The sequence below is a fragment of the Dipodomys merriami genome, unplaced genomic scaffold, assembly GCF_024711535.1.
Source record: "Dipodomys merriami isolate MVZ:Mamm:240054 unplaced genomic scaffold, mDipMer1.0.p SCAF_9, whole genome shotgun sequence".
NCBI classification, from domain to species: Eukaryota; Metazoa; Chordata; class Mammalia; order Rodentia; family Heteromyidae; genus Dipodomys; species Dipodomys merriami.
This window is the reverse complement of record NW_027206512.1, coordinates 51,467,694-51,492,076: the sequence shown is the minus strand read 5'-3', so window position 1 is coordinate 51,492,076 and position 24,383 is coordinate 51,467,694. Positions and strand designations below refer to the sequence as shown.

Here is a 24,383-nt window from a genome sequence, read left to right as displayed (position 1 = left end):
CCAAAACAGACATTGTTCTGGTGGCTGGGGCTTGAACAATGGACAAAATAGACAGAAGTCCCTGTTTTTAATAATATTAGAATGGGAAGACACAGACAGTGAACACAATACACAAACATGATATAAAATGTAATTGTGATGTCATGATAAAAGTAAAAGGGGATAAGGTATATGAATGTCACTCTAATGAAGGGGTGATCAGGGAAAGCCTCACTGAGGTGACTTCTAAGAAGAAAAAAGGAGTGAGGTTTGAGGTGTCAGAGGGGACAGAATGCCATGTAGGGTTGAGTATACTGGGTGTGGTCCAGGAGTAGCTAGAAAAAGAGTAGGAGGAGTGAAGATCAGGAAGGTCAGTAGAGTTCGGTGGCAGCCAACCTTGTGTATATCATAGTGATGGTTAAAATGAGAAAACCCTTGGAGAGTTCTAGAGGATGACTCATAATGCTCCATTTGAGAAGTCACAGAGGGAAGGTTAAGATTGGAAAACAAGAACACCAGTGAGGAGATTCCCTTCCTGCAAGCCAGTTGGTTAAAGAGATGGGTTACACTGGGCTGGTAGCAAGGAGGTAAAGATATGATAGGACTGTGGGAACTTTTTTGGAGGAAGAGTGCTATTTGGGGGGGGGGGGGGAACAAGGGAATTGTTCCTAAGGCTTGAACTGAGGGCCTAGGTGCTGTTTTTTTTTTTTTGTTTTTTTTGTTTTTTTTTTTTTTAACTCAAGGCTAGTGCTCTACCACTGGAGCCACAGCTCCACTTCTGGAATTTTTTTTTTTTTGGGGGGGGGGAGGGTGTTTAACTGGACATTAAAATCTCATGGACTTTCCTGCCCAGGCCGGCTTCAAACTGTAATCCTCAGATCTCAGCTCCTAAGTAGCAGGCATGAGCCACCAGTGCCTGGCCAGGGATTGCCATTTATTGAGATGGGAAAAGATGGAGGAAAGCTGTTTAAAAGTGAGGATGAAGAGATGTGATTAGATTAGATGTGTGGTTACCAAGGATTTCCAAGGCCACAGAATTCTCAATGGCCATAATCTCCAAGTTAGACTAGTGACTAAAACATAGCTGACAAATTTTGGGAGAAGGATTCAAGGAATACCTTTAAGGTCATTACATTCTTCCTGTGTTCTTCTGTTGTAAATGAGATTTGCACTGATGCATTGTTTTAAACTGTCTCATTTTCTCTTTTTTTTCTGTGTAAAGTTATAATCAAAGGAATAAGCATATACAAACTCAAGAAACCTAGAAACCTTGAAGGCTCCAAAAAGTTGATTTCCTATTTAGTTACATAATTGACAGAAAATGAGCAGGGCCTGGTGGCTCAGGCCTGTAAGCCCAGCTACTAAGGAGATGGAGGCAGAAGGATCTTGAATTCCAGGCAAGCCCAAGCAAAGTTCTTGAGACCCTTTCTCAAAAAGGGTCTGGGGATGCCACTGGTGATAGAGTGCTTGCCTAACACACACAAGGCCTAGGGTTTAAGCTCTAGTACCCCACCCCCTCCCCAAAACATCAGTCCTACAATTGTAGGCCAATGGTGTATGTCAGCAAGACACCAGTTCTTAGGCAATGCCAGGCTGAGGTGGACAGAAACTGCATGTACAGAGAGTCAATCTGAAACTTGAATGGTTGAAGAAATAATCCAAAAAGAAAAGATGTATTTAAAGGGGTAGTCACTAAAGCACCTGATAAAACACTTCCTAAAATGGAAAGGGGAAGGAAAGCAAAAGCAATTTTATCATAGTCGTGGGAGGAGGGGAAAAAAGAACAGAAACTGATCCGTGGGGATTACTTTAAAAGGCTTGGAAGACAAAGGGAAATAAATAAAAACATCCCGTCCCTCTAATGCACTGCAACCATGCTGGGGCAGGCCGGGTGCCGCCGGCCTTTTCCACTTTCTCCGGCTCACGAGGCCGGCAATCGGGTGAGAGGAGAGAGGCTAAGGGCATTCGAACTTGGGTTGCAGCAGAACTGGTTGGTGATCGGACTAAGGTGACTCAAAGGCATGACTCAAACTGGACACGGGGGCCTGTCTGTCAACTCCAAGAAGGCGGAGTGAGCGGCGCGGAACACACTTTGGGAAAGTACCAGGCCGGCTCCGCAGGGCGGCCGGAAGCCTCCCCGGGAGAGGGGCCGGCGCTGCTCGGGGCCCTTGAACCTGACCTCTCACTTCCCGCACCTGGGAACTTCCCTCACTCCACGGCTGGCATCCAGCCTCGCGGGGCGTGCCCGTGAGACCTCGGGGTCGGGTCTCCCCGCCTCGCGCCCACCCGCCCCGCCCGGGCACGCGCGGCACGCACCGCGCCGGGAGTCGCACCGCCGACCCGGGCACCTGCTCGGCTCGGGCTCCGCGAGACTTGGGGCGAAAGCCTTACCCGGCGGGGGATTGGCGGGGGCGGCGCGGGGGTGTGTGTGTGTGAGGAGAGGGAGCGCGTTCTCGCGAGGCTTAGGAAAATTCCCACGGCCTGTGTTGTGTCTGAGCGGAGTAGTGGCAGGCGGTAGGAAGGAGGTGTAGCGTGAGACTGGACTGCCCGCATGGGACGCATGCGCAGTGCCGCTCGCGCGTGGCGCGCCAATCCTGCAGCGCCTTCCGCAGATTGGGGAGGTGGAGGGGGTGGGTGGGAGGCAGATTCCAGTTCTCCGGGTTTTGTGGCTCCCTGCAAGAGGCTGTGCTAGAGCTGGGAATCTCCAGGAAAAGGACAGGGCAAGGAGGGGAGCGGGGGAGACGGAGAGGTGGAGGGAGGAGAAGCTGCACATAGGAACAGGGGGCGGCGGGGTTCGGGCTCTGCCCCCGGTTATTAAATGCCCCACCACATCGCGTCTGCTAGGGGCTTCGCGATTTTTCTGGGCCAGGTTAAGTGCGTTTGGGGCTGCAAGCCAGGCGCACGGGAGGACCGGTTTTCTGGGCAGCGTCCTGCCTGCGGCCGGGCTCGCACGCGCCGGCAGCAGCTGAGCGTCCCCGCGCGCTGGGGCCCTCGGCTGGGCTGCGTGGCTAGCGTCGGGGGCGGCGGGGAGCGGCTCCTCATCCCCGCGCACTGGTCTCTGCTGGAGTCCGGCCGCTCGGCGCCCCGGCGGGTGGCAGGCCGGGTGGCTCCCCGTTGCGCCGGGGCCCGAGGCCCGCAGCGGACCTGAGTTTGCACCCAAGGCGACACCACTCGACGGGCAAAAGTTTTCTATCCGAAAAGCGGTGGGAGCGATCGGGCCACGTGGTGACCGTGCCAGTTTCCCTACCTGCAGTGGGGAGAGGAGGGGGGGTCGGGGAGGCCAATGAATGGAGACCGCTCCGGGCCGGTCACTCACTGGTCCAGACCCCAGGGATCTCGGCCGAGCGCACACGCGCACCGACGCGAGCCGGGAGGAGGCGTCCACTGAACGCCCGAATGAATGAAAAGGCCGCGAATGCGGTGAGCTGGAAGCCACCGGGAGCACACCCACGCGGGGAGGAGGCGGCCTGGGAAGCGCCGCGTATTTTCCCAGGACCCCTCCTCCCGGGCCCTCGGCCCCGCCCCCTGACCCTCCGTTGCCTGTCCCCGTAGTAATTCCCCCCCCCTTCACACACACCTCCCCGCCCCTCCGGTTTTCCTCAGTCTCCACGTACGTTCCCGTGGGCGCGTCCCAAAACCCGGATCTCCGGAGCGCTCCCCATGGACTGCGCGGAGGGCTCGCCCGCGGAGGAGCCGCCTGCGCATGCTCCGTGGCTCGGGTAGGTTTCCCGAGGAGGCAGTGAGCTGCATCGCCTGCTCGGCGGGCGGCGCGAGGCGGCGGGCTGTGCGCGGCGCCGCGAGGGGGAGAGGAGTACCGGGGCTGGGTGGAATCGAGAAGCTAGGCAAAAAGGGAAGGGGCGGGGAGGGGAGGGGGGGAGAGGAGAGAGGGACCCGGGCAGGCTTCGGGGGGAATCTCGCGAGGGTTGGAGTTTTGGCGAGAGTTTGTGGAAGATGGCGCCTGTTGTGACAGGGTAAGTCTGAAGGAACCGAGCGCTGGGAACCGGGAAAGTTGCGGGCGTCTGGCAGCCCGTGGCGGGCGGCGGGTTCGAGGACCGCGGCTCGGCCGGGTCTCGAGAGGCCGCGAGGAGGGAGCGGCGTCGCGTGCCGCGAGCGCGGCGGCGCGCTGCCCGCTCGGCTGCCGCGGTGGCTCGGGCTTCGGCGCGTGAGGGCGGGCGGCGGCGGCGGCGGCGAGGCCCCGGGGTGCGGGCGCGAGTGCGGCCGGCGCGCGGGACCCGCGGGCGCTGCGCCCGCCGCGCGCCCCGCCGGAGGAGGGCCCTGCCCGGGGGGACGCTGCCCGGGGAGCCCTGCCCGGCGGGGGGGGACGCTGCCGGGGAGCCCCCGCGTAGCTTTTGTTCCTCCGGGCCGAGTCGCCCCTTATCCCCGCCGGTGCGCCCCCCCCGGCCCCGGGCGCTTTGTCTTTCCGAGCTGTCCCCCCCTCGCCCCCCGCGAGTCTCTACCCCGGGCCCTTTGTTTCTCCGCCTTGGGCGCTTTGTCCGACCCGCCGCGTCCCGCATCCCCTCTCCATCGCTGTCTCGCCTCCCGTGCCTCTTTGTTGTGTTTCTCCGCTCCGTAGCCCGGTGACCTGCCACAGCCCGGGGAGCGCATTCCCGTCCCAGTCCCTTTGTCTTCCCCAAGTGTCTCCCCCGTCTCACCTTTCTGTTTGGTCCTTGGTCACCTCCTGAGACTTCCTAAGCCCCCGCTCCCCAATCTCTAGGGGTTTACTCCCCCCCCCCCCCCGCCTTCCCTCCAAGCGTCGCTTGGTTTATCCGCTGCCCACCGTGCGCGTGTGTCTCCTGAACTGTCTCAGCCCCGGGGACTCCCCGTCTGGTGCATCCAAGTGCACGCAAGACTCTGTGACTTCTTGTTCTGAGTCCGAAAGATGCTGGGGGGGGGGGGGGGAAGGATACCGAAGTTTTCTTCTCACCCCTTTCGGGATTACATGTGTTTTCCTCCCACCCCTGCCCTGTGCCCCTTTCTCTCGGGATTAAAACGTTTCCAGTTTTCGTTGCTGTCTCTTGTGGTTGTTTTGCTTGGAAACTGTCGCCCTGGAAAAAGATCCCGTCTCTTGATGGTTATCCCCCCCCACCCCCCTCCCGCGCGCCTTCCCCGATGGGTTCAGAAGGCCTAGGCCAAGTGCAGCTTTGTATCTCTGGGTTACCTGGGGATGCTTGGGGCTTGGGGGAGAGTATTGTGAGACGCGGAGAAACGGGCGGTGTGTGTGTGTGTGTGTGTGTGTGTGTGTGTGTGTGTGTGTGTGTGTGTGTGTGTGTGTGTGTGTGTGTGTGTGTGTGTGAGACGCGGAGAAACGGGCGGTGTGTGTGTGTGTGTGTGTGTGTGTGTGTGTGTGTGTGTGTGTGTGTGTGTGTGTGTGTGTGTGTGATTGCTATTTGAGAATACGTCCAGAGAAATAGGCGCTGTGTGTGTGTGTGTGTGTAATTGCTATTTGAGAATACGTCCAGAAAAATAGGCGCTGTGTGTGTGAGTGTGTGTGTGTGTGTGTGTGTGTGTGTGTGTGTAATTGCTATTTGAGACTACGTCCAGATACAATGTCTTCATTTGGCGTGCTATATAGGGGTTGAGTGGATTCTGATGTTGAAAACTAGTGAATGGGGTGGAGGATTAGCATTCTGTAGGCTGGTTATTTTGCCAGTGACGCCTGTTTGGTAAGGAGAAGCATCTGTCCGGGTTGGGCATCAAATAGACACGGTTTAGTTCTTCATCATTAAAGTTTACAATTTACAGATAAGAGTTGACTGAGTTTATAGTTTGTAATTTTTGTTTCTGTAGATGCATTACATCAACCTTTTTTCAACGGGATTAAGCTTCTGGGAATGTAGTTTAGTTTTGGGAGATGAATGAATATTCCTTTTAGGGTCTTTGTGGAAAATATTAACTACAGTCAAAAGACCGGTAATGGCCTAAGTGAGGTTATTTAAAATGCACGTTCTTGTTAAAAAGGAACATTAAATTGTCGTCAGCTCATATTGTTATGGTAATGTTAGAAGCTTGGGGAATGGGGTGCGGTGCTGTGTGTACTTGAGGCCCTAGTTATTCTTGTTGCTCAGAATAAGAAGTATTGAGTTTACCAGGATTACTATACTGAGTGTATTTTTCAGGAGTCTTTTTTTTTTTTTTAACTTAGACGTTTGCTACTAAGATACATCATCCATAAAAGTCATTGCTAGCATCATTTCAGTTACAAGAAGTACTGATGATAGAGAATGTACTGGATGGCTGGAAGTAATGTGAGCAAACTTTTTTCTTTAAAAGTGATTATTAGAATTAGGTTGAGTTTTAATTAATGGAAAGCAATGTTTTTATGAGTGCTACAAGAGATTCCTGAAAATTTACAGCTTGGATTCAAAGGACTTTTATTAACAGTCATCTCCCATACTTGTTTTTAGTGCATAGCTATGTATTGGAAGGGCAATTCTTGAGCAGTGTTTTGACTGTCAGCAGAGTGTAAATACTGTAATAATGGACAATAGTTTGCTCTGACATGTCCTTTAAGTATAATCACACAGACATCATAAACTCACTTTGAAAAGGAGTTGTGTTGTTTTAAAATCATTCAAGACTAGGCTGGGGATGTGGCTTAGTGGTAGAATGCTTGCCTAGCATGTATGAGGCCCTGGGTTTGATTCCTGTGTACCACATAAACAGAGAAAGTCATTACATAAATCACGATTTGAAAAAAAAAAACATGTAAGACTGATTTAATCAGATAAAACAGTGCCCTTAAGTTACAACAAATGACAGCATATTTGGAAATGCATATGGTAAGTTATGGCTAAGGAACTTTCATTCTGAACATTAACTATAAAATATTAAAGTTTTACCTTTATTAACCCTGTTAATTTTTGGGAAAATAATACAAGGGTCACTCAACTTTTTGAATCTGTTCTAACAGCATTAGAGTTTAAATATCTTGGCTGAAAAGTTGCCTCTTGTTCTGTCAACACAATTCTCTCCATGTTTTTTACACATTCACTCATTTGTGTTTATATACATATTTGTTTCTGTGTGCACTTGTGCGTACTAGTTCTGAGACTTGAACCCAAGGCCTGAGTGCTGTCCCTTTTTTTCTCATTGCTAACACTCTGCCATTTGAGTCACAGCTTCACTTCCCCCTTTTTGGTAGTTAATTTGAGCTAAGTGTCTCATGGACTTTCCTGCCTAGGCTGGTTTTGAACCTCACTTCTCAGATCTCAGCCTCCTGAGTAGCTAGTACAACAGCTGTGAGCCATCGATGACTGGCTTCACTTATTTACTTTTGACAGTACTGAAGATTGAGCCACGCCCTCAATAATTAGGTTTTTTTTTCAGAAAGGTTATTACATTTTTGCTTAGTCAGCTTCAGAGTTTGATCATCCTGTGCCTCTTCATGTAGTTGGACTCCAGGCCTGTCCCACCATGCCTGGCTTGTTGTTGAGATGGAGTCTTTTTCAGTCTGGTCTCAAAACTTGATTCTCTTGATCTTTTTTTTCCACAGTGAGCAGGTAAGAGCTACCATACCCTCTCTCCAAATGTCGTCATTGTCTTCCTCATCTTCCTCGTCCTCTTCCTCTTCTTTTCTGTGAATCATGGGGCTTGAACTCAGGGCCTGAGTACTTTTTTGCTCAAGGTTAGTGCTCTACCACTTTGAGCCAATGCCCTATTTCCTTTATTTAGGTGGTTAATTGGATATCAGAATCTCACACTTTGCTGTCTAGGCTGGCTTCAACCTAGGATTATAGGCATGTGCCCAGCCCCAAATATCTTTTAACTGGATAAGATAAACGATTATTTTTTGGAATAAGTCACTTTTGCCAGATGTAACTTACTAGATAATCTTTGACACAATGGCTAAGACAAAAAGGCTTTGTTTGAAAGTTCTTCAAATGTTAATTCTCAGGTTCAGTCATTTTTAGAAAGGAGGCTTAGATTTGGATTTAAAGCATTATTTTGCATTTGCTTCCTCCTAATGCTAATTTTCATGTTATTTATACTAGGGGCAGTATTTTCTCATGGATTGACTAAAAGTTGTTATTTTTGGCATCTGGTTTTGTGATTACTTCCAAGTTATTCTACTTCCCTTGGGCCAGTTTCCTAACTGTAGTAAAGTGGGAATTGTAATAACTTGTCACATATGCACAGAATTGTTGTGATTTAGGATTTGTAGAGTACATCCTCGGGTGGAAGGTGTTAAAGTTTAGAACTTGTTACCCGAAATAAGCTAATGTGAAGTGGGTCATAACTTATAGGAAGGCAAGTAGGAGGTTATGAGCTAAATTCTTGGCAAGTTACAGTAGTGATAATGGGTTGAAAAAAAAACAAATATGTTTGGGTAATAAAATAGATTAATCCCCTCACACGTAAACTTGGAGGAAGAGGAATAAGTAAAACAAATTACAAGGTAGTATAAGAGATTAAATATCTATCAAACTCAAATATAACACATTGTAAAATTATAGAATATCACCCTCCCCCCTGCCCCCCCAGCTGAGGACCAAACTCGGCCTTGCACTCGCCAGGCAGGTGTTCTTCCGCTGAGCTAAACCCCCAACCCCTGGAATGTGTCTTTCTATTGATTTGTTTTCTGCATGTAGTTTTTTTTTTTTTTTTTTTTTTTTTAAGCAATAGCCAAGAGTCAGGTGCCAGCGGCTCAGACCTGTAATCCTAGTTACATAGGTGGCTGAGATCTGAGGATCACAATTTGAAGCCAGCCTGGGCAGGAATGCCTGTGAGATGCTTAGCTTCAAAAAAACTACCAAAAAACTTGAATTAGAGCTGTGGCTGAAGTGGTAGAGAGCTAGCCTCAAGCAAAGAAAGCTCAGGGACAGCACATAAGGCCTGAGTTCAACCCCAGGATAGCACCAAAAAAAAAAAAAAAAGTGATAGCATAGATTGTTTATTCTGCATTGACAAATATACGTGTGTGTGTGTGTGTGCATGCGCGCGTGTGTGTACCTTGTGTTTTTAAATACTTTGTAATTTTCAAGAATATTTTTTAACTACAAGGATTATAATTTCACATTTGAATCTTGGTTTTAGGAGTGTGTTTTGCACTTGGAAATATTCTGCAGGTATTTATTGAAAGACTTAAACCTATAGCTTCTCAATTCCTGGTAGTTGTCATTTGATTTGCCATACCAGGGTTCTGGCTTCCTATGTCATTCACCAAACCCTAAGAACTGATAGGTTCCCCTCCTACAATCTTTCTTTAATCTGTCTACTTCATCTTTACCACCACAGTTTATATTCTCCTGATCATTTCTTACTTGGATTATTACAGAAAACCAAGCAGTCTCCCTCTGCTTCTAGATTCATCCTCTTTCTCTAGCTTCCACATACTGTGGAGCTGGTTTCTAAAGAGCAATTTTGACCATTCCACTCTACTTTAAAAACCTTTCAATGGCTCCCCCTAGCAGCTTTCATTAAGAGAGGCAGCAGAGTGAGGGTTATGACTACACTTAGGCTTTAATCTGCACAGGGTTCCAATTCTGTCCCTGCCACTTAAAGTCTTTGTGTCATTACCAAGTTGGCATATTGTTGTCTCTTGATCAGTTGCAAGATAATTATTCCTAATTAAAAGAGTTGTTGGGAGGATTGAGATAATGCATGAAAGCATTTAGTAGAATTTCAGGTACATATCTTTCATTCATATTCAGCACTCCAGCCACATTGAAGAACTTGAGTTCCTGACATTGGCCCAGTTGTTTAATGCCTCCGTGAGTGTGGAAAGTACTGATCTATAGTAGGTTATTATTCAGTACTAATTTCAGTGGATAGTCTTAACTAGAAACCACCACGCTGGGCTTCCTGCCCCTGTTATTAAAAGACTGGTGTAATTCTCTTTGAAGTGTGTTACTAAAGTGTAACATTATAATTATCACACTAAAATGCTGTTAGTTATTTAGTGATAAATATAATTTTGTCCTTAATCATTTACATATGTACATTTTTTTTGGCAGTTCTGGGTTTGGCCTTACACTTGCTAGGCTGGTACTCTGCCACTTGAGGCAAACATCCAACCTTTTAATAGAATCTGAGATCTTTCCCTTGGCCATCCTGGACCATGATCTTCCTATTTTCCCTTTACCCTTGCAATGTGACAGGCATGTTAAGGCATATTACATCATGCTCAGCTTATTGGTTGAGTTAGGATATTCCTAATTCAGTTTCTGGACTGGCTTTAAACTACATTCTTCCTGGTTGTCTTCCTAAAAATAGATGGGATTACAGGCATGAGCCTTTGTACTAGACTAGGTTTCATTATTTTTAAGGGTTTTTAGTTCTTATTAGATATATGATATATAAATATAATACATAATTTATAAGATATAATGAAATATACATTAAACTTTAGGATAGTATAGATTTCTTCATTAGGAGCCATGTTAGAATCAAGTAAGTTTAGGTCATCAGGGAGTCTCAAGTCTTGTGGACAAATCACTTGCAGATAATTTCTGTAACTTACCTTCTACCTCTGTAAAATTGAGAGCATGGCCTTGTGTTTACCTACTACGCATTTTATGGCTATTAAAGTAAGGTAATGTGAAATTATATAAAGGTCAAGTAAAATGTGTGATTTATAAAATAGTGAAGCACTGTGTACACATATCTATCATAGCACTCTTGTCTCTTTGGTAACCCTTCACGGACAGGCTTCAAGGTGGACTTTTTATAATGCAGCCTGTGGTTTGTGGGTTGTGTTTTAGGAAGGCAACCCTTGAAATACATACTTTTGTTTTTGCATTTTAAGTATTTGGTAAAATACTGCTTCACCATGGATGTTGTCATTGAGTCACCGCCAACTTATTGGGGTCTCTCTCTTTTTAAACTACTTTCTTGTCTACTGGATAGCCATAACAATGTAGGAATGTTAAATGCCGAGTTGCTACCTTTTTTTTTTTTTTTTTAAAGCAGGTAGCCTGCCCACAGTTCTGGAAGCCCCTTAGGCTTGCCACCACATATCACGATGTTGCTTGTGCCTCATTAGGTTCAATTCTGCTTGGGGGAAATGAAGTGATAAACTAATGATCTGAAAAGGGTAATGTATTCCACCAACCTAACAAACTTACTTCAGGGGTGGAGGAAGAGGCCAACATCAGAGGTAGTGTAAATGGTAGTAATTACCTGTCTGTATAAATATTTGTATGTTTGTTGTGTTGTAGAGATAAGCATGGCAGCTTTTCAGTCAGATTGGTAACATCATAACAGTTTTGGTACTATTTATAGTATTTTAAGTTTACAAAAAAGCAAACAAAATAAGACACACCACTTGGGTGTTCTAAATAGCAAAAGTTGTGCATCAAAAATGATACACTTGAATGCTGTGAGATGTTGACTTTTTCTTTAACAAGTTCCTAAGCCAAGATCCCTTTTTTAGATTCAGCAGTATTAACTCTTAACCATTATCAGTTAGATGATAATCAGAATTGTAATAGCAGTTTCTCTCATAAAAAGGTTTTGTTTTTTTTTGTCCGTTGTGCCTGAACTCTGGGCCTGGTCGCTGTCCCTCAGCTCTTTAGCTCAAGGCTAGCACTCTACCTCTTGAGCCACAGCGCCACTTCCAGCTTTTTCTGCTTATGTGGTGCTGAGGAATCAAACCCAGGGACTTATGTGTGCAAGCATGTTACCACCTAGTTACCTTTCCAGCCCCTCATAAAAAGTTTAACCAAGGAAAATTTTCATTCCATAAAACTGTTACTTTGTATATGTGTAGTAGAGACATTGTTATAGAAATGCAACATTGCTTTGTGAAATGTAGAACCAATGCTAAAAGAGTTTTGTGGTTTGTAAAAATGTTACAAACAACTTAATTTTGACACAGCCTAATTTCCTCTAGAGGTATTACCTTGAGGCTGGCTTGTGCATTGTAACAGAGGCATTCTCTTTTTAGGAAAACGGCAAAGACAGGAAGATCTTGTTTTGTAGCATACTTCTTACAAGTCATAGTTTTGATTGTGAGAAAAAGTTTCATATAAAATGTTACACAGTTCTGTACACAGCTGCTAATCTTTGCACCAACTGGAGTTAAGCAGAAACATGAGGAAGGCTTTGGAAAATGAACGTTAGCCACTAAAGCTCGCCTTTTAGTATTATTCCAATAGCAATATATTTATTAAAGAGACAGTTGTTGAGTAGAAGAGACTCCTTGTGTTGGTCCTGTAAAGAGGATGAAGAAATGATTCAGTGAAGCCAGGTGTTAGTATTAATCTCAGGAGGCTGAGATCTGAGGATCAGAGTTTAAAACCAGCCCAGGCAAGAAAGTCTGTGGAGTCTCATTTCCTGTTAGACACCAGAAAGGCTGAAGTGGCACTGTGACACAAGTGGTAAAGCACCAGCCTTGAGCAAAAATGTTCAGGGAGAGTGCCCAGGCCTTGAGTTTAAGCCCCAGAACTGGCAACCCCCTCCCCCCCCAAAAGAAAGAAAGAAAGAAAAAGAAAGAAAAGAAGAAAAGAAAGAAAGGGTAAAGTATTTAGTGAAGCCAGTGATTTAGTAGAACACACAGAAAACGTTAATATAAAAGAAATTATAGTAACTGCTTTCACATATGTGTAGTGTTGGTGGGAGCACAGGTGTAAAGATTGCATTTTTTTTTTTTTGGTCAGTCGTGAGGCTTAAACTCAGGGTCTGAGCACTGTCCTTTAGTTTTTTTGGGTTTGTTTTGTTTGTTTTTTGATCAAGGCTAGTGTCCTACCACTTTGAGCCATAGCACCACTACTGGTTTTCTGGTGATTAATTGGAGATAAAGTCTCATGGATTTTCCTGCCTGGGCTGGCTTTGAACCACAATCCTCAGATCTTGACCTCCTTTAGTAGTTAGGATAACGGGCATGAGCCACTGGTGCTTGGCTAAATGATTATCTTTATTTAGTTAGTGTGGAGTTCTTAGAAAAGGTAAGCTGATCATTTTAAATAAATGGGAAAAGTGGTGGTGGAGCCTCTGAGGATGTTGAAACCCAATCAAGGACATAGAGAATAGGAATAAGAGATTGAAGGCTTTGACTTGAGGCTGTGTGTAGTAAACATGTAAGATAGGTTGAAATTGGTAGAAACAATAGAGAAACATAATCAAGGGTGATGTTGTTGGGCCTAGTAATTGAGAGGCAGAACAGCTCTTTGAGACAGCATAGAGCAAACTTTGAATCAGTGTAATATCCATCACAAATGTAGATTTGTAGCTGAGCATGTCACTTAAATCTAAATCTTTCCCTTATTGAAAAAAAAAGAAGTAGAAAATATTTTATGGTACTAATGTGAGGATTATGTAAGATAAAAGATAAAATTATCTGGTTAACTTTTGGGGAGAAGTGGGTGTTGAATATATAAGTTCTCTTCCTCTTTTCTAAAATATGGACTTGAAAGGATAAAGTTAGAGGTGTATACAAAAGAGAAGGTAGGGGAAAAAACCTGGATGATGAGATAAGGTTTAAGAAAACTTTTTTTTTTTGTCAGTCCTGGAGCTTGAACTTGTGACTTAGGTGCTGTCCCTCAGCTCTTTCACTCAAGGCTAGCACTCTACCTACCACTTTGAGCCACAGCACCACTTCTGCGTTTCCTGGTGGTTAATTGGAGATTAGGTCCCATGGACTTTACTGCCAGCTTTGAACTGAGATCTTTAGATCTCAGCTTCCTGAGTAGCTAGGATTACAGCACGAGCCACTGGTGCCCAGCAAGAAAACCTATTTTTTAAGATTGCTTTATTTTCGACTTTAATAAATGTCAAATATTTATTTTTGTATATTTGCTATAACACTTAATATTGCTATATATATGTATATATATGTAGGTGTAATACTGCATTTATATAAATTTGTGTTGATTATCCACTGTCTGTCTAAAGTGAGCTCCAAAAGGACCACAGCAATATTTTACCTTGTATAATTATGAAGTGACTACCCTCAGTCAAAATGTTACTGGGTGAATGAATGTTTGAAATGGGTTTTACAATGCCTGCCACTAGGTGGCTCTTAAAGTCCTGAGGTTGACATTCAATGTAGAGTGGTTTTCCTGCCTAGTGGTTTTCCTGCCTATTACCCACATAGAAACTGACCCCCATTTTGCCATTTCTGGACTATATTTTCAGAGTGAAATATAAAACATGTTAAAACTCAGTGTGTTGGAAAACAAAAGTATAACAGTGTTAGAATATGTATTGTAGGAGGAAGCCAAAGGAAAGGTCACTGAAATTTGTAAGTAATCAACTTCTCCAAAAAGCATTCTTTTTTTTTGGGGGGGGGGTGGTCGTGGGTTACTGTCCCTCAGCTCTTCAGCTCAAGGCTAGCGCTCTACCACCACTTGAGCCATAGCACCACTTCCCACTGTTTCTGCTTATGTGGTGCTGAGGAATCAAACCCAGGGCCTCAGGCATGCAAGGCAAGCACTCTACCACTGAGCCACCTTCCCAGCCCTTCCAAAGAGCATTCTTAAAGTGAAGATGTAGTTTGAATTTTGGCAATGCTTTTGTTGGTTAAATTGGATTCTTTAAAGAAGATTCTTTAAAGAGAATATTATCTTTTAAAGGATTTGGTGAAAGATGACATATGATTTGTTGCAATATGATTCTGTGTTGTGTCATTATCCCCCCCCCCCCCATTCTTACCCTTAGGCTCTTTTATTTATACTATATTTTTCTGTGTTGTGAAATAATATAACTGCATCCTGTGTGACCTCTGTCTGATACTTGTGAATATTAAATCCATTAGATTGAGGAAACCTCACTTGGAAAAGATTTTACTAGTCATGTTCTAAAGTGCAGTATCACTCTTTTGAGCAGGTTAGGTGATTTACAGCTGGTTAGTTGTCGAGCCTTTCATAGGCTGAGCTTGTTCCTGATTTGTTTTGGAGGAGGGGGAGGCATATGCCTTTCTTTTTACTCTTCTATTTATATGACGCGGCTGCCTTTTAATCTTAACATGTACCCTTCCTCCCTTTTCCTTTATGTGCAAACCAAGAATGCACATCCTTCCCCTCTGAGCCTGATTGGTAGAGTGCTGCTGTCAGTGTTAATTTATAAATGCTCAGTTCTGAAGCTACCTACTCTAATTCCCTCTGCTGTCGTTCTATTCTTAGGTTGCTCAGATCTTTATCTTCTGGTTAGAGTGGCCTAGTCACCAGCATATGTCCTTACTGCACACCTTCTCGCCCACTCAGGCTAGACACAGTCATTCCTGGCTTACGCTACTCCTACTCCTTAATTCTGGTACCACACTTACACTTAGGACTCTTGTGCCCTGGTAGTAAAGTGTTAAGTAATTGTAGCTGACTATTCCAGAATCTCTGGGGAAAATGGAAGGAGAGAAAATGGAATGTTCCTACCACTAGATAATAGATATAAAAGTTGAAAGAAGAGTCAACTCAAGTAGTAAAGCACCAGCCTTGAGCTAATAAAGCTAAGGGATAGCACCCAGGCTGAGTTCAATCCACAGCTCCATGTTCAGTTTTTCACTAGTTAATTGGAAATAGAGTCTCTTGGACTTTTCTGCCTGGGCTGGTTTTGAACTAAGATCCTCAGATCTCAAATTTCTGAATAAACAGGATTACAGGAGTTGGTCACTGGTGCCTGGCAAGGTGAATGGTTTTTTGAGGGAGAGAGGATTAGGATGATGCACACTGAAAGTTTATTCAGGTAATGCTTGCTGCTACACTGTCCTTTTCTTGATTTTGGGAAAATCTGGAATTTTCATTTTGGATCTGGGATTTGAACTTGGTACCTGATACTTTCACTCATTGGCTAGCGCTCTACCAACTAAGCCATAGTTCTAACCCAATCTGGAATATTTTTGTTGGACTATTTTAATTTTTTTCCCAAACGTTATTTGGTATGTGGGAAGGTAAATTACAAGTTTATGATGTGTTATAGAGACATAGTTTGTCATCAGAATTTTGCTCAGTTACTATGGTGTTATGATGACACTTTACGTCTGCTGTCTAAAGCTATAAATGTTAGGTTATAAATTGCTTTATTTTTAGATATTAAAGATGTCACCTGGGGGCTGGGAAGGTGGTTTAGTGGTAGAGCGCTTGCCTTGCATGCCTGAGGCCCTGGGTTCAATTCCTTAGCACCACATAAGCAAAAAGAAAAAAGCCGGAAGTGGTGCTGTGGCTCAAGTGGTAGAGCTCTAGCCTTGAGCTGAAGAGCTGAAGGACAGTGCCCAGGCCCAGAGTTCAGGCCCCACGACCGGACCCCTTCCTCCCCCCCAAAAAAAGATGTCACCTGGAATTGCACTGTGATTATAAAAATATTTTTGATAATTTTACATTTTATGCTATAATTTAAATTCTAATATCCATTTTGTATTTTATATTATGTTTATTTTATTTTCTGGTCATGGGACTTGAACTCAGGGCCTTTGGACTGTCCCTTAGCCTCTTTGTGCTCAAAGCTAGTGCTCTACCACTTGAGCCATAGCATCACTTCCAGCTTTTTAAAGTAATTTACTAGAGACAAGAGTCTCATGGAGTTTCCTGCCTGGGCTAGTTTCTCAAACCATGATCTTCAGGTCTCAGCATCCTGAGTAGCTAGGATTACAGGTGTAAGCCACTGGCACCTGGGTATTTTATATTTTTAGATCAAAACATCTAGACTCCTAGAAAATGTATACTTAAAAAAAAGAAAACCAAGAGGGAAGAGGTAGAATAGTAATGGGTAAAAGAAACAAGAACAACAGCAAAAAGCCAGTTAAATATTGAGGATGTGTTCACTATTTTGAGAAGGTATTACATCCTATATTAGCAAATTTCTGCAGTTGATAATATATGTCATTAAAATAGATTTTCCTTATAAAGTTAGTGCTTAATATACTATTGATTATAAAATGTTAAATATTGAGTATGTCCAGGAAAAACAAGTTCAATGTACAGGTTAAAAAACTAAAGCCACTATTCTTGTTATTATCATCAGTGCTAGGGATGGATCCCAGGTCTCACAAAGGCTAGGCAAAAACTCTGCCACTTCAGTCTCTTTTATCTTGTCTTTTTCTCCTCTCTCTCTTTTTGTCTGAGATCAGGACTCAGAATGACATTTCCACTTTTTTTCTTTTTCTTTTTTTTTTTTTTTTTTTTTGTCGGTCATGGGGCTTGAACTCGGCCTGGGCGTTGTCCCTTAGCTCTTCAGCTCTAGGCGAGCGCTCTACCACTTGAGCTACAGCGCCACTTCTGGTTTTTTGGTGGTTTTATTGGAGATAGGAGTCTCACGGTCTCTCCTGCCCGGGGCTGGCTTTGAACCACGATCCTCAGATCTCAGCCTCCTGAGTAGCTAGGATTACAGGCGTGAGCCACCAGCTCCCGGCTTCCACTAATTTTCTTATGCCCTACCAATTGAGCCACACCTCCAGTTTTCCTTTTTTTTTTCTCCCTTTAACTTAAAAATTGCTAAATTAATTACCATCCTTCTTAGTGATTTTAAAAGTTTTAAGCTGTGTCTAACATCTGTGTTTTTATTACATGAGACATGCTTTCAGGAGGATTTTCATATATGTAAAAAATAACAATTTTTGTGATTTGTAGTTATTAACTACCCACAGTTACTTATAGATATAAAAACATTCTTACTGAGTTACTTCTGATTCATAACCAAATTTTAGCTGAGCAGATATAGGCTACCAATGGAATAATTAGCCAAAAAATATTAGGGAGTTAGAGAATCCCTCTGTATAACATTTAATTTCTTGACCAGTTTATATATACATAGTTAAAGTTTTGAAGCAGTTAAAATTTCTTTTCTTCTTTTGGGACTTCACAGTTGTCATTGATAGTTGTAATCACAAGGGAAGCAGAAATACTATTTCTATCCGACAGCACTGGTCCCTATTAGGGCCTACTGAGGTTCACTTTTATGTTGTATAGTTTCCCAGTCACACTAACTCAGTATACTTTTGAAAGATCACACCTGGTAACAACATGTGATGTCGATATTAAAATGACTTAGTGAACTTAAATGCTCCCACAGTTGGTGTCTACAGGGAAATGTGGTCTGCTCTGTTCCAGTGAGAGGGTACTTATTCTTTTGTTGTTCTAGTCCTGAGGACCTGGGCACTGTCCTTGAGCTTTTCTACTCAAGGCTACTGCTGTACTGCTTGAGCCACAGCTCCATTCTGGCTTTTTTTTTTGATGCTTAAATTGGAGTTAAGCATCTCAAGGGCTGGTTTTGAACATTGATCCTCAGATCTCAGTCTCCTGAATAGCTTAGTCATGAGCCACCAGCACCCAGTGTGGATACTTCTTATTTCTAAACCTATTGCTGCCCTATCCCCCACAACTATTCTCTTAAAATTCCTTTTATCTGTTTAGCTTTTTTTTTTTTTTTTAACTCTGGGCCTGGGCTCTCTCCCTCATCTCTTCATCTCAAGGCTAGCACTCTACCACTTCAGCCATGGCATCACTTCCCGGTTTTCTGGTGGTTAATTGGAGATAAGAATCTCACAGAAGTCTGAGCTGGCTTTGAACGGCAATCTCAGCCTCCTGAGTAGCTAGGATTATAGCAACCCTCTAGCATTTTGACTTTTGTGAACTTTTTTTTGTTGTTGTGGGGCTTGAACTCTGGGCCTGGGCACTGTCCCGATCTCTTTAGCTCAAGGCGAGTGCTCTACTACTTGAGCCACAGTGCCACTTCCAGTTTTCTGGTGTTAAATTGGAGATAGGAGTCTCACAGACTTTCCTGTACAGGCTGGCTTTGAACCTCGATCCTCAGATCTCAGCATCCTGAGTAGTTAGGATTACAGGTGTGAGCCACCAGTGCCTGGCAACGTTTTTGTTGTTGTTGTTGTTGTTGTTTTTTTAAGACAAGGTTTTGCTGTGTATGCTTAGGTTGACTTTTTATCTTGAGCTCATGATCTGCCTGCCTCATTTTCCCAACTGCTGGGATTACAGGCTGTTTTCTACATTTCTGTTGAATGAGATGCCTGCTTTAAGTAGTTGTGCAAAGGAGTTACCATTTGTCAAGCAGTTTATGAATAGCACAATATGTCATGATCAGTGTTACTCCTTTTGATATTGGCACCCATCCCTCCCCAGCCGCCATTTCCATCTAGTACTGTTGAGACATTGTAGATGGGTTTCTGTTGTTGTTGTTGTTAATATATTGTCTGGGAGTATGTTCATAGTATAGAAATTGAATTGTCCTCATATGAAAGTGAATTGCTAATTTGGGGGCCATTTAGTATGTAACTTGTCAAGTTTCACTTCCTTTGATCAGAATATTAACAAAACTATTTATGTCACACAACAGATTTTCATGGTTTCTCACTGTCTCCTAAAGGTGTGTTCTTTCACAGCAGTAACCATATCTGTGACATCTGTAGTACTTTGTGTGATTGTTTTCAATTTCTTAGGGTTGTTAATGAAAGCTGGAACAAATCTTGTGTAATGGAATCATATGCTTTCTTCAGAAATCTTACTTTGTTTAGTTAAATAACCATTTCTTTAGCAGATAATGTTACTATATTTTCATAACATGCTTTTTATTAAAGAAGTCAAAGATAAGCTGGTGCCAGTGGCTCATGCCTGAACTCAGGAGGCTGAGATCTGAGGATCATAGTTTGAAGCCAGCCTAGGCAGGAATGTCTGTGAGACTCTTTTTACCAAACTACCAAAAAAGTCAAAAGTGGAGCTGTGGTCAAGTGGTAGAATGCTAGCATTGAGCAAAAGAAGCTCATGGACAGTGCCCAGGCCCTGAGTTCAAGTCCCAAGTCCCAAGTCATGCATAAAAGAAAAGAAAGTCCATGACACTTTCTCCATGAAGTCAGTGATCTCCTCTTTCCCCTCCCTCCCTCCCACCCTTTTATGGTGCTGGGGATCAAATCCAAGGTCCTGCCAGTGCTAGGCAAGCATGCTACCAATAAGTCACATCCTCAGCCCAATCTTTTTATTTTTGTGCTCTTTCTCTCACCCATTGAAAGACATAACAATAAATAAGGAACTTTTATTAAATGAGATGAATTATAGTTGAGGACATGTTTTCCTGACTAGCTTTTTGGAAAATTTTGCATTTCATTAATCCAGCCTAGAGGTATAGTATATTAGCAAAATCATCTGTACTACCAACTTCATGGCAAATTTACCTCATGTACTTTTTCTTTTCTTTTTTTTTTTTGCCAGTCGTGGGGCCTGAACTCTGGGCCTGGGTGCTGTCCCCAGCATTTTAGGTCAAGATTAGTATTCTACCACTTGAGCCATAGTGCCACTTCTGGCCTTTTCTGCTTATGTAGTGCTTAGGAATTGAAGCCAGGGCCTCATGCATACAAGGCAAGCACTCTACCACTGAGCCACCTTCCCAGCCTACACTCTTTTCTTTTCTTTTCTTTTCTTTTTTTTTTTTTTTGTCGGTCGTGGGGCTTGAACTCTGGGCCTGGGCACTGTCCTTCAGCTCTTCAGCTCAAGGCGAGCACTCTACCACTTGAGCTACAGTGCCACTTCCGGTTTTCTGGTGGTTTATTGGAGATAGGAGTCTCACAGTCTTTCCTGCCTGGGCTGGCTTTGAACTGCGATCCTCAGATCTCAGCCTCCTGAGTAGCTAGGATTACAGCGCCCGGCTTCTTTTCTTTTCTTGTCTTTTCTTTTTTTCTTTTCTTTTCTTTTTTCTTTTCTTTTCTTTTCTGTTGTGGCACTTGCACTCTGGGCCTGAGCTCTGTCCCTGAGCTCTTCAGCTCAAGGCTAGTGCTCCACCACTTCAGCCACAAGGCCACTTCCAATTTTCTGGTGGTTAATTAGAGATGAGTCTCATAGATTTTCCTGCACAGGCTGGCTTTGAATCACGATCCTCAGGTCTCAGCCTCCTGCCTGAGTAGCTAGGACAGGCGTGAGCAACCGGAGCCTGGTCTACATGTAATTTTTCTAATAGAGTCTGGTCCATCCCCTTAAACTCTAATCTTGACTATTTTCTGTGTATATGCAGTAAGTTGCTGATAGAGAAATATATTTTGTTTCATGTCAATTATTATATTCTTACTATGATGAGACCAAGTCTTTCCTCATATATGGTATTTCTTTTCCTACTTTGCACTATTTAAGAAACTAGGCATATAATCATAGGTGATTAAATTCAGTGAAAAATTTCAAAGTACTGAATTGAAAATCACTGACTTAAAACTTGCTGGTGAGAAAAAGATAAAGCCCACAACCTCTGGAGATACATATTTCAGTAACTTAGTAGTTATGACTTTTACTGTTTATGTTAATCTTTCAGTCATAATTTATATAGTGCTTATTGTTGATAGTAGATGTAAATGTGTATTTCACTTATCTAGGTTATTTCTGTCTTGTTACATCTGACTGGCTTTTACTGGTAGTAGAGGATATACTAGAAGGAAAGGATATACTAGAAGATAATAGTAAGAAAGGAGGCACATTTGTATTATTTATTTGTTGTGCTTGAATTACTAATATCTCCTATATCTGTTTTGTTATAGATTATTTAAAGGCCCTCCTTTGCTTTCTGAGGACTAAGCACATTAAACTAGGTTATTTCTATAAAACTATGTAACCAGGCCTACATACTATGTGACATGCTGAAACAAGTCAAGGAGATGCCATTATTAACTCACATGGTAGAACACTTCTCTTCCTTTAGGCTGCGTTCATCTGACTGACTGACTGAGCCCTAGTGATGGGTTCAGCTATTTTTATTTGTATTTCTTGTGTCTGTACTGGGGCTTCAACTCAGAGCCTGGGTGCCATCCCTGAGCTTTTTTTGCTCTACCACTTGCCACAGCTCTAATTCGGGTTTTTGATGGTTAATTGGAGATAAGAATCTCATGGACTTTACTGTGCTGGCTGGCTTTTAACTGTGATCCTCAGATCTCAGCCTCCTCAGTAGCTAGGATTACAGGTATGAGATACCTGTGGCTTATTTTGCTTGGCTTTTTACTTGCCTGGCACCCTGCCACTTGAGCTACATCTCTACTTTCACCCTTGTGGGGGTTTCTACCTTCTCTTTCCATACAATATCAGAACTTAGTTTTCATTCTTTACTATCTAATGTTTTTATTATTAGTAGTAGTAGTAGTAGTAATAGTCCTCGTCGTCCTCGTCCTGGGGCTTGAATTCAGGGCTTGGGCACTGTCCCTGAGCTTCTTTTGCTCAAGGCTACCACTCTACCACTTGAGCCACAACATTACTTCTGGCCTTTTCTGTTTATGTTGTACAGAGCTTCATGCATGCCAGGCAAACACTCTACCACTAAGCCACAATTCCCAGCCCTCTAATGTATTTATATCTTGACTAAGATGGTTACATTTTTTTGTGAAGGGGAGGAGCTATTAAATCTGGTAGCTGTATGTAAGCTATATTTATTTAGAGGAGCAGATTGTAGGAAACAGTGTAATGTTTTTCTAGGAGGAGACATGTTTTTCCAGGCAGGCATGCAGACAGACAGACAGATAGGCAGACAGGCAGATACAGATACACACACAGCCATAAACTGAACTTAAGCAAGACTAGAGGGAATATGAAGTACTAATATGGTTTTTAATTTGAAAATATGGTTCTGGCTGAAGACAGTGATATTTCAGTGATTTCATTTAACTAGACCCCTTGTTTCTGTTGTTTTATTGTTGTTTGTTTTGGTGGGGTGGGGTTATGCTTCAGTAACTCTCTGAAGAATGGTCTACATTTGTAACCCATTTTGTCTACAAGCGGTTATTTTCCCATTTTAGATTTAAAAGATTTCCATCAGTTACCTGTACCCTTTCAAAGAGGAAGTAGTTTTATTTTCTCCATAGCTGTGAAACTATCCTCTTCCATTCTTTGTGTGTGTACCTTTTCACTAGCTCTTCTCCATGCTTAGAATGAAACTGAACTTTTCTTATCTACTGTCTTCTTTGGAAGCCTTTGTGGCTTAGCCTTATTAAAAGCTTCCTGCTCTGTTATCTTAAAATAAGTTTAATTGTTTTATGACAGTGTGTATATTTTTCAATAATTGTAGTTTTTATTTTCTTTGTGTCATTAACCCATTATTCTTCCTGGAAACTGCAAGGTATTAAACTTACAAAGGTATTGTGAATTTTTAGTAGATAGGATACATCTTGTTCTTACTGTATTTTAATAATGGGATATCTTTATTTTTTTTAATATGAAAAAGTTAAGTGGAAAGCAGGGCCTAGTTAAGGCAATCACAAAGTGGCAGTAAAACTTGGTGGCTAGTCATTTCAAAGCCAGCAGGTTTTCCTCCGCCTGACAGCATTAACACAAACTTCTTTGATAAGTCCCCCTTCCCCCAACAAACAAGCCATTTCCCATCCATTTTAGTATCCAAGGTCAATTCAGCTCTGAAACTACTTAGACCCCCACAGTCTCAAAGACTGCTTTCTTCCCTTCAGATGCTAATCACAAGCTTCAGATTGTTTTACCTGTTTTGCTTCAAATAGATGAGGTATAAACCAGAGCTCCTTTAGCCCCTCCTCAAGATCCATTAAATTGCTAGAGCAGCTCGCAGAACTGTGGGAAACAGTTATGTTTACTGGTTTATTTTAAAGGATATTACAGAGAGTACTAATGAACACCAGATGAGTAGGGCATCCTAGGGGAGAAGGGCTTTGGGGGTTCCATGTTCCCATGGGTATATCACACCATCCTGGAACCTCTCCCCTTTTTGGGTTCATCTGGATGGATGCTGGTCCCTGAGCTTTTTTGCTCACAGCTAGTGCTCTACCACTTGAACCATAGTTCTGCTTCCTGCTTTTTGGTGGTTAATTGGAGATACAAGTTGCAAGGACTTTCCTATCCTGGCTGATTTCAAACTATAACCCTGAGATCTCAGCTTCCTGATAAGCTAGGATTATAAGCATGAGCCATTGGCACCCAGCCACCTTTTGTGTTTCCTGTAGATGCTTCGTTACATAGGTTTGATTGATTAAATCATTGTTCATTTATAATCAATTTGACTTTCACCCCCCTCTCTTCTTCAAAGAAAACCTCTAATCCTTCCTTGTTATTTCTGGTGACCAGCCTGCATCCTGAAGCTACCATGGAGTTGCTTCTCCTCACTTAACTTATTAGCATATAAAAAGACACACCACTTAGACCATTGTAAGGATTTTAGAAAACATGCCAAGAAAACAGGAATGAAGACCAAATATTTATTTCACAATATCAAAGCCAATCTGTTTATTTGTATGCATTTTATTTTATTAATAGCAATAAGCATTAGAAACTGGAACTTGTTTTCAATTTAATGACTTCCATGTAGTTAAATGATTCCGTAATAGTACATAATAACACCAAGAGGACATTGTTTGAAGGAAATTCTGGCCAGTGTCTTCAGTGTATGGTAGAATCCAGCTTTCATTTAATCCATGTGGAATAGTTGTCATTTAGAGATGAACTGACACCTAGCAAGTTATTTACCTTTTTTGAGGAAAACAAAAACTGAAGACATAATTGAGTCAGAGAGATTTGTGGGGCTTCACTAACTATTAAGAT

At 43.1% G+C, this 24,383-nt stretch overlaps 1 protein-coding gene across 4 annotated transcripts in view; it reads left to right on the top strand.

The window, feature by feature from the left end:
- The window catches only part of Rbpj (recombination signal binding protein for immunoglobulin kappa J region), a 200,109-nt gene that overhangs the window by 123,280 nt on the left and 52,446 nt on the right, over window positions 1-24,383 (top strand). For 2 of the 4 annotated variants that reach the window (XM_070012806.1, XM_070012807.1), the window contains exon 1: window positions 3,862-3,950. The exons of 1 other annotated variant lie outside the window; for it this stretch is intronic. In XM_070012806.1, the coding sequence (XP_069868907.1) occupies window positions 3,931-3,950 (20 nt within the window). In that variant the 5' untranslated portion in view covers window positions 3,862-3,930. Of the gene's footprint in view, window positions 1-3,624; window positions 3,699-3,861; window positions 3,951-24,383 lie in introns of those variants that run through there. One more of the 4 variants, XM_070012809.1, reaches the window with a different exon arrangement.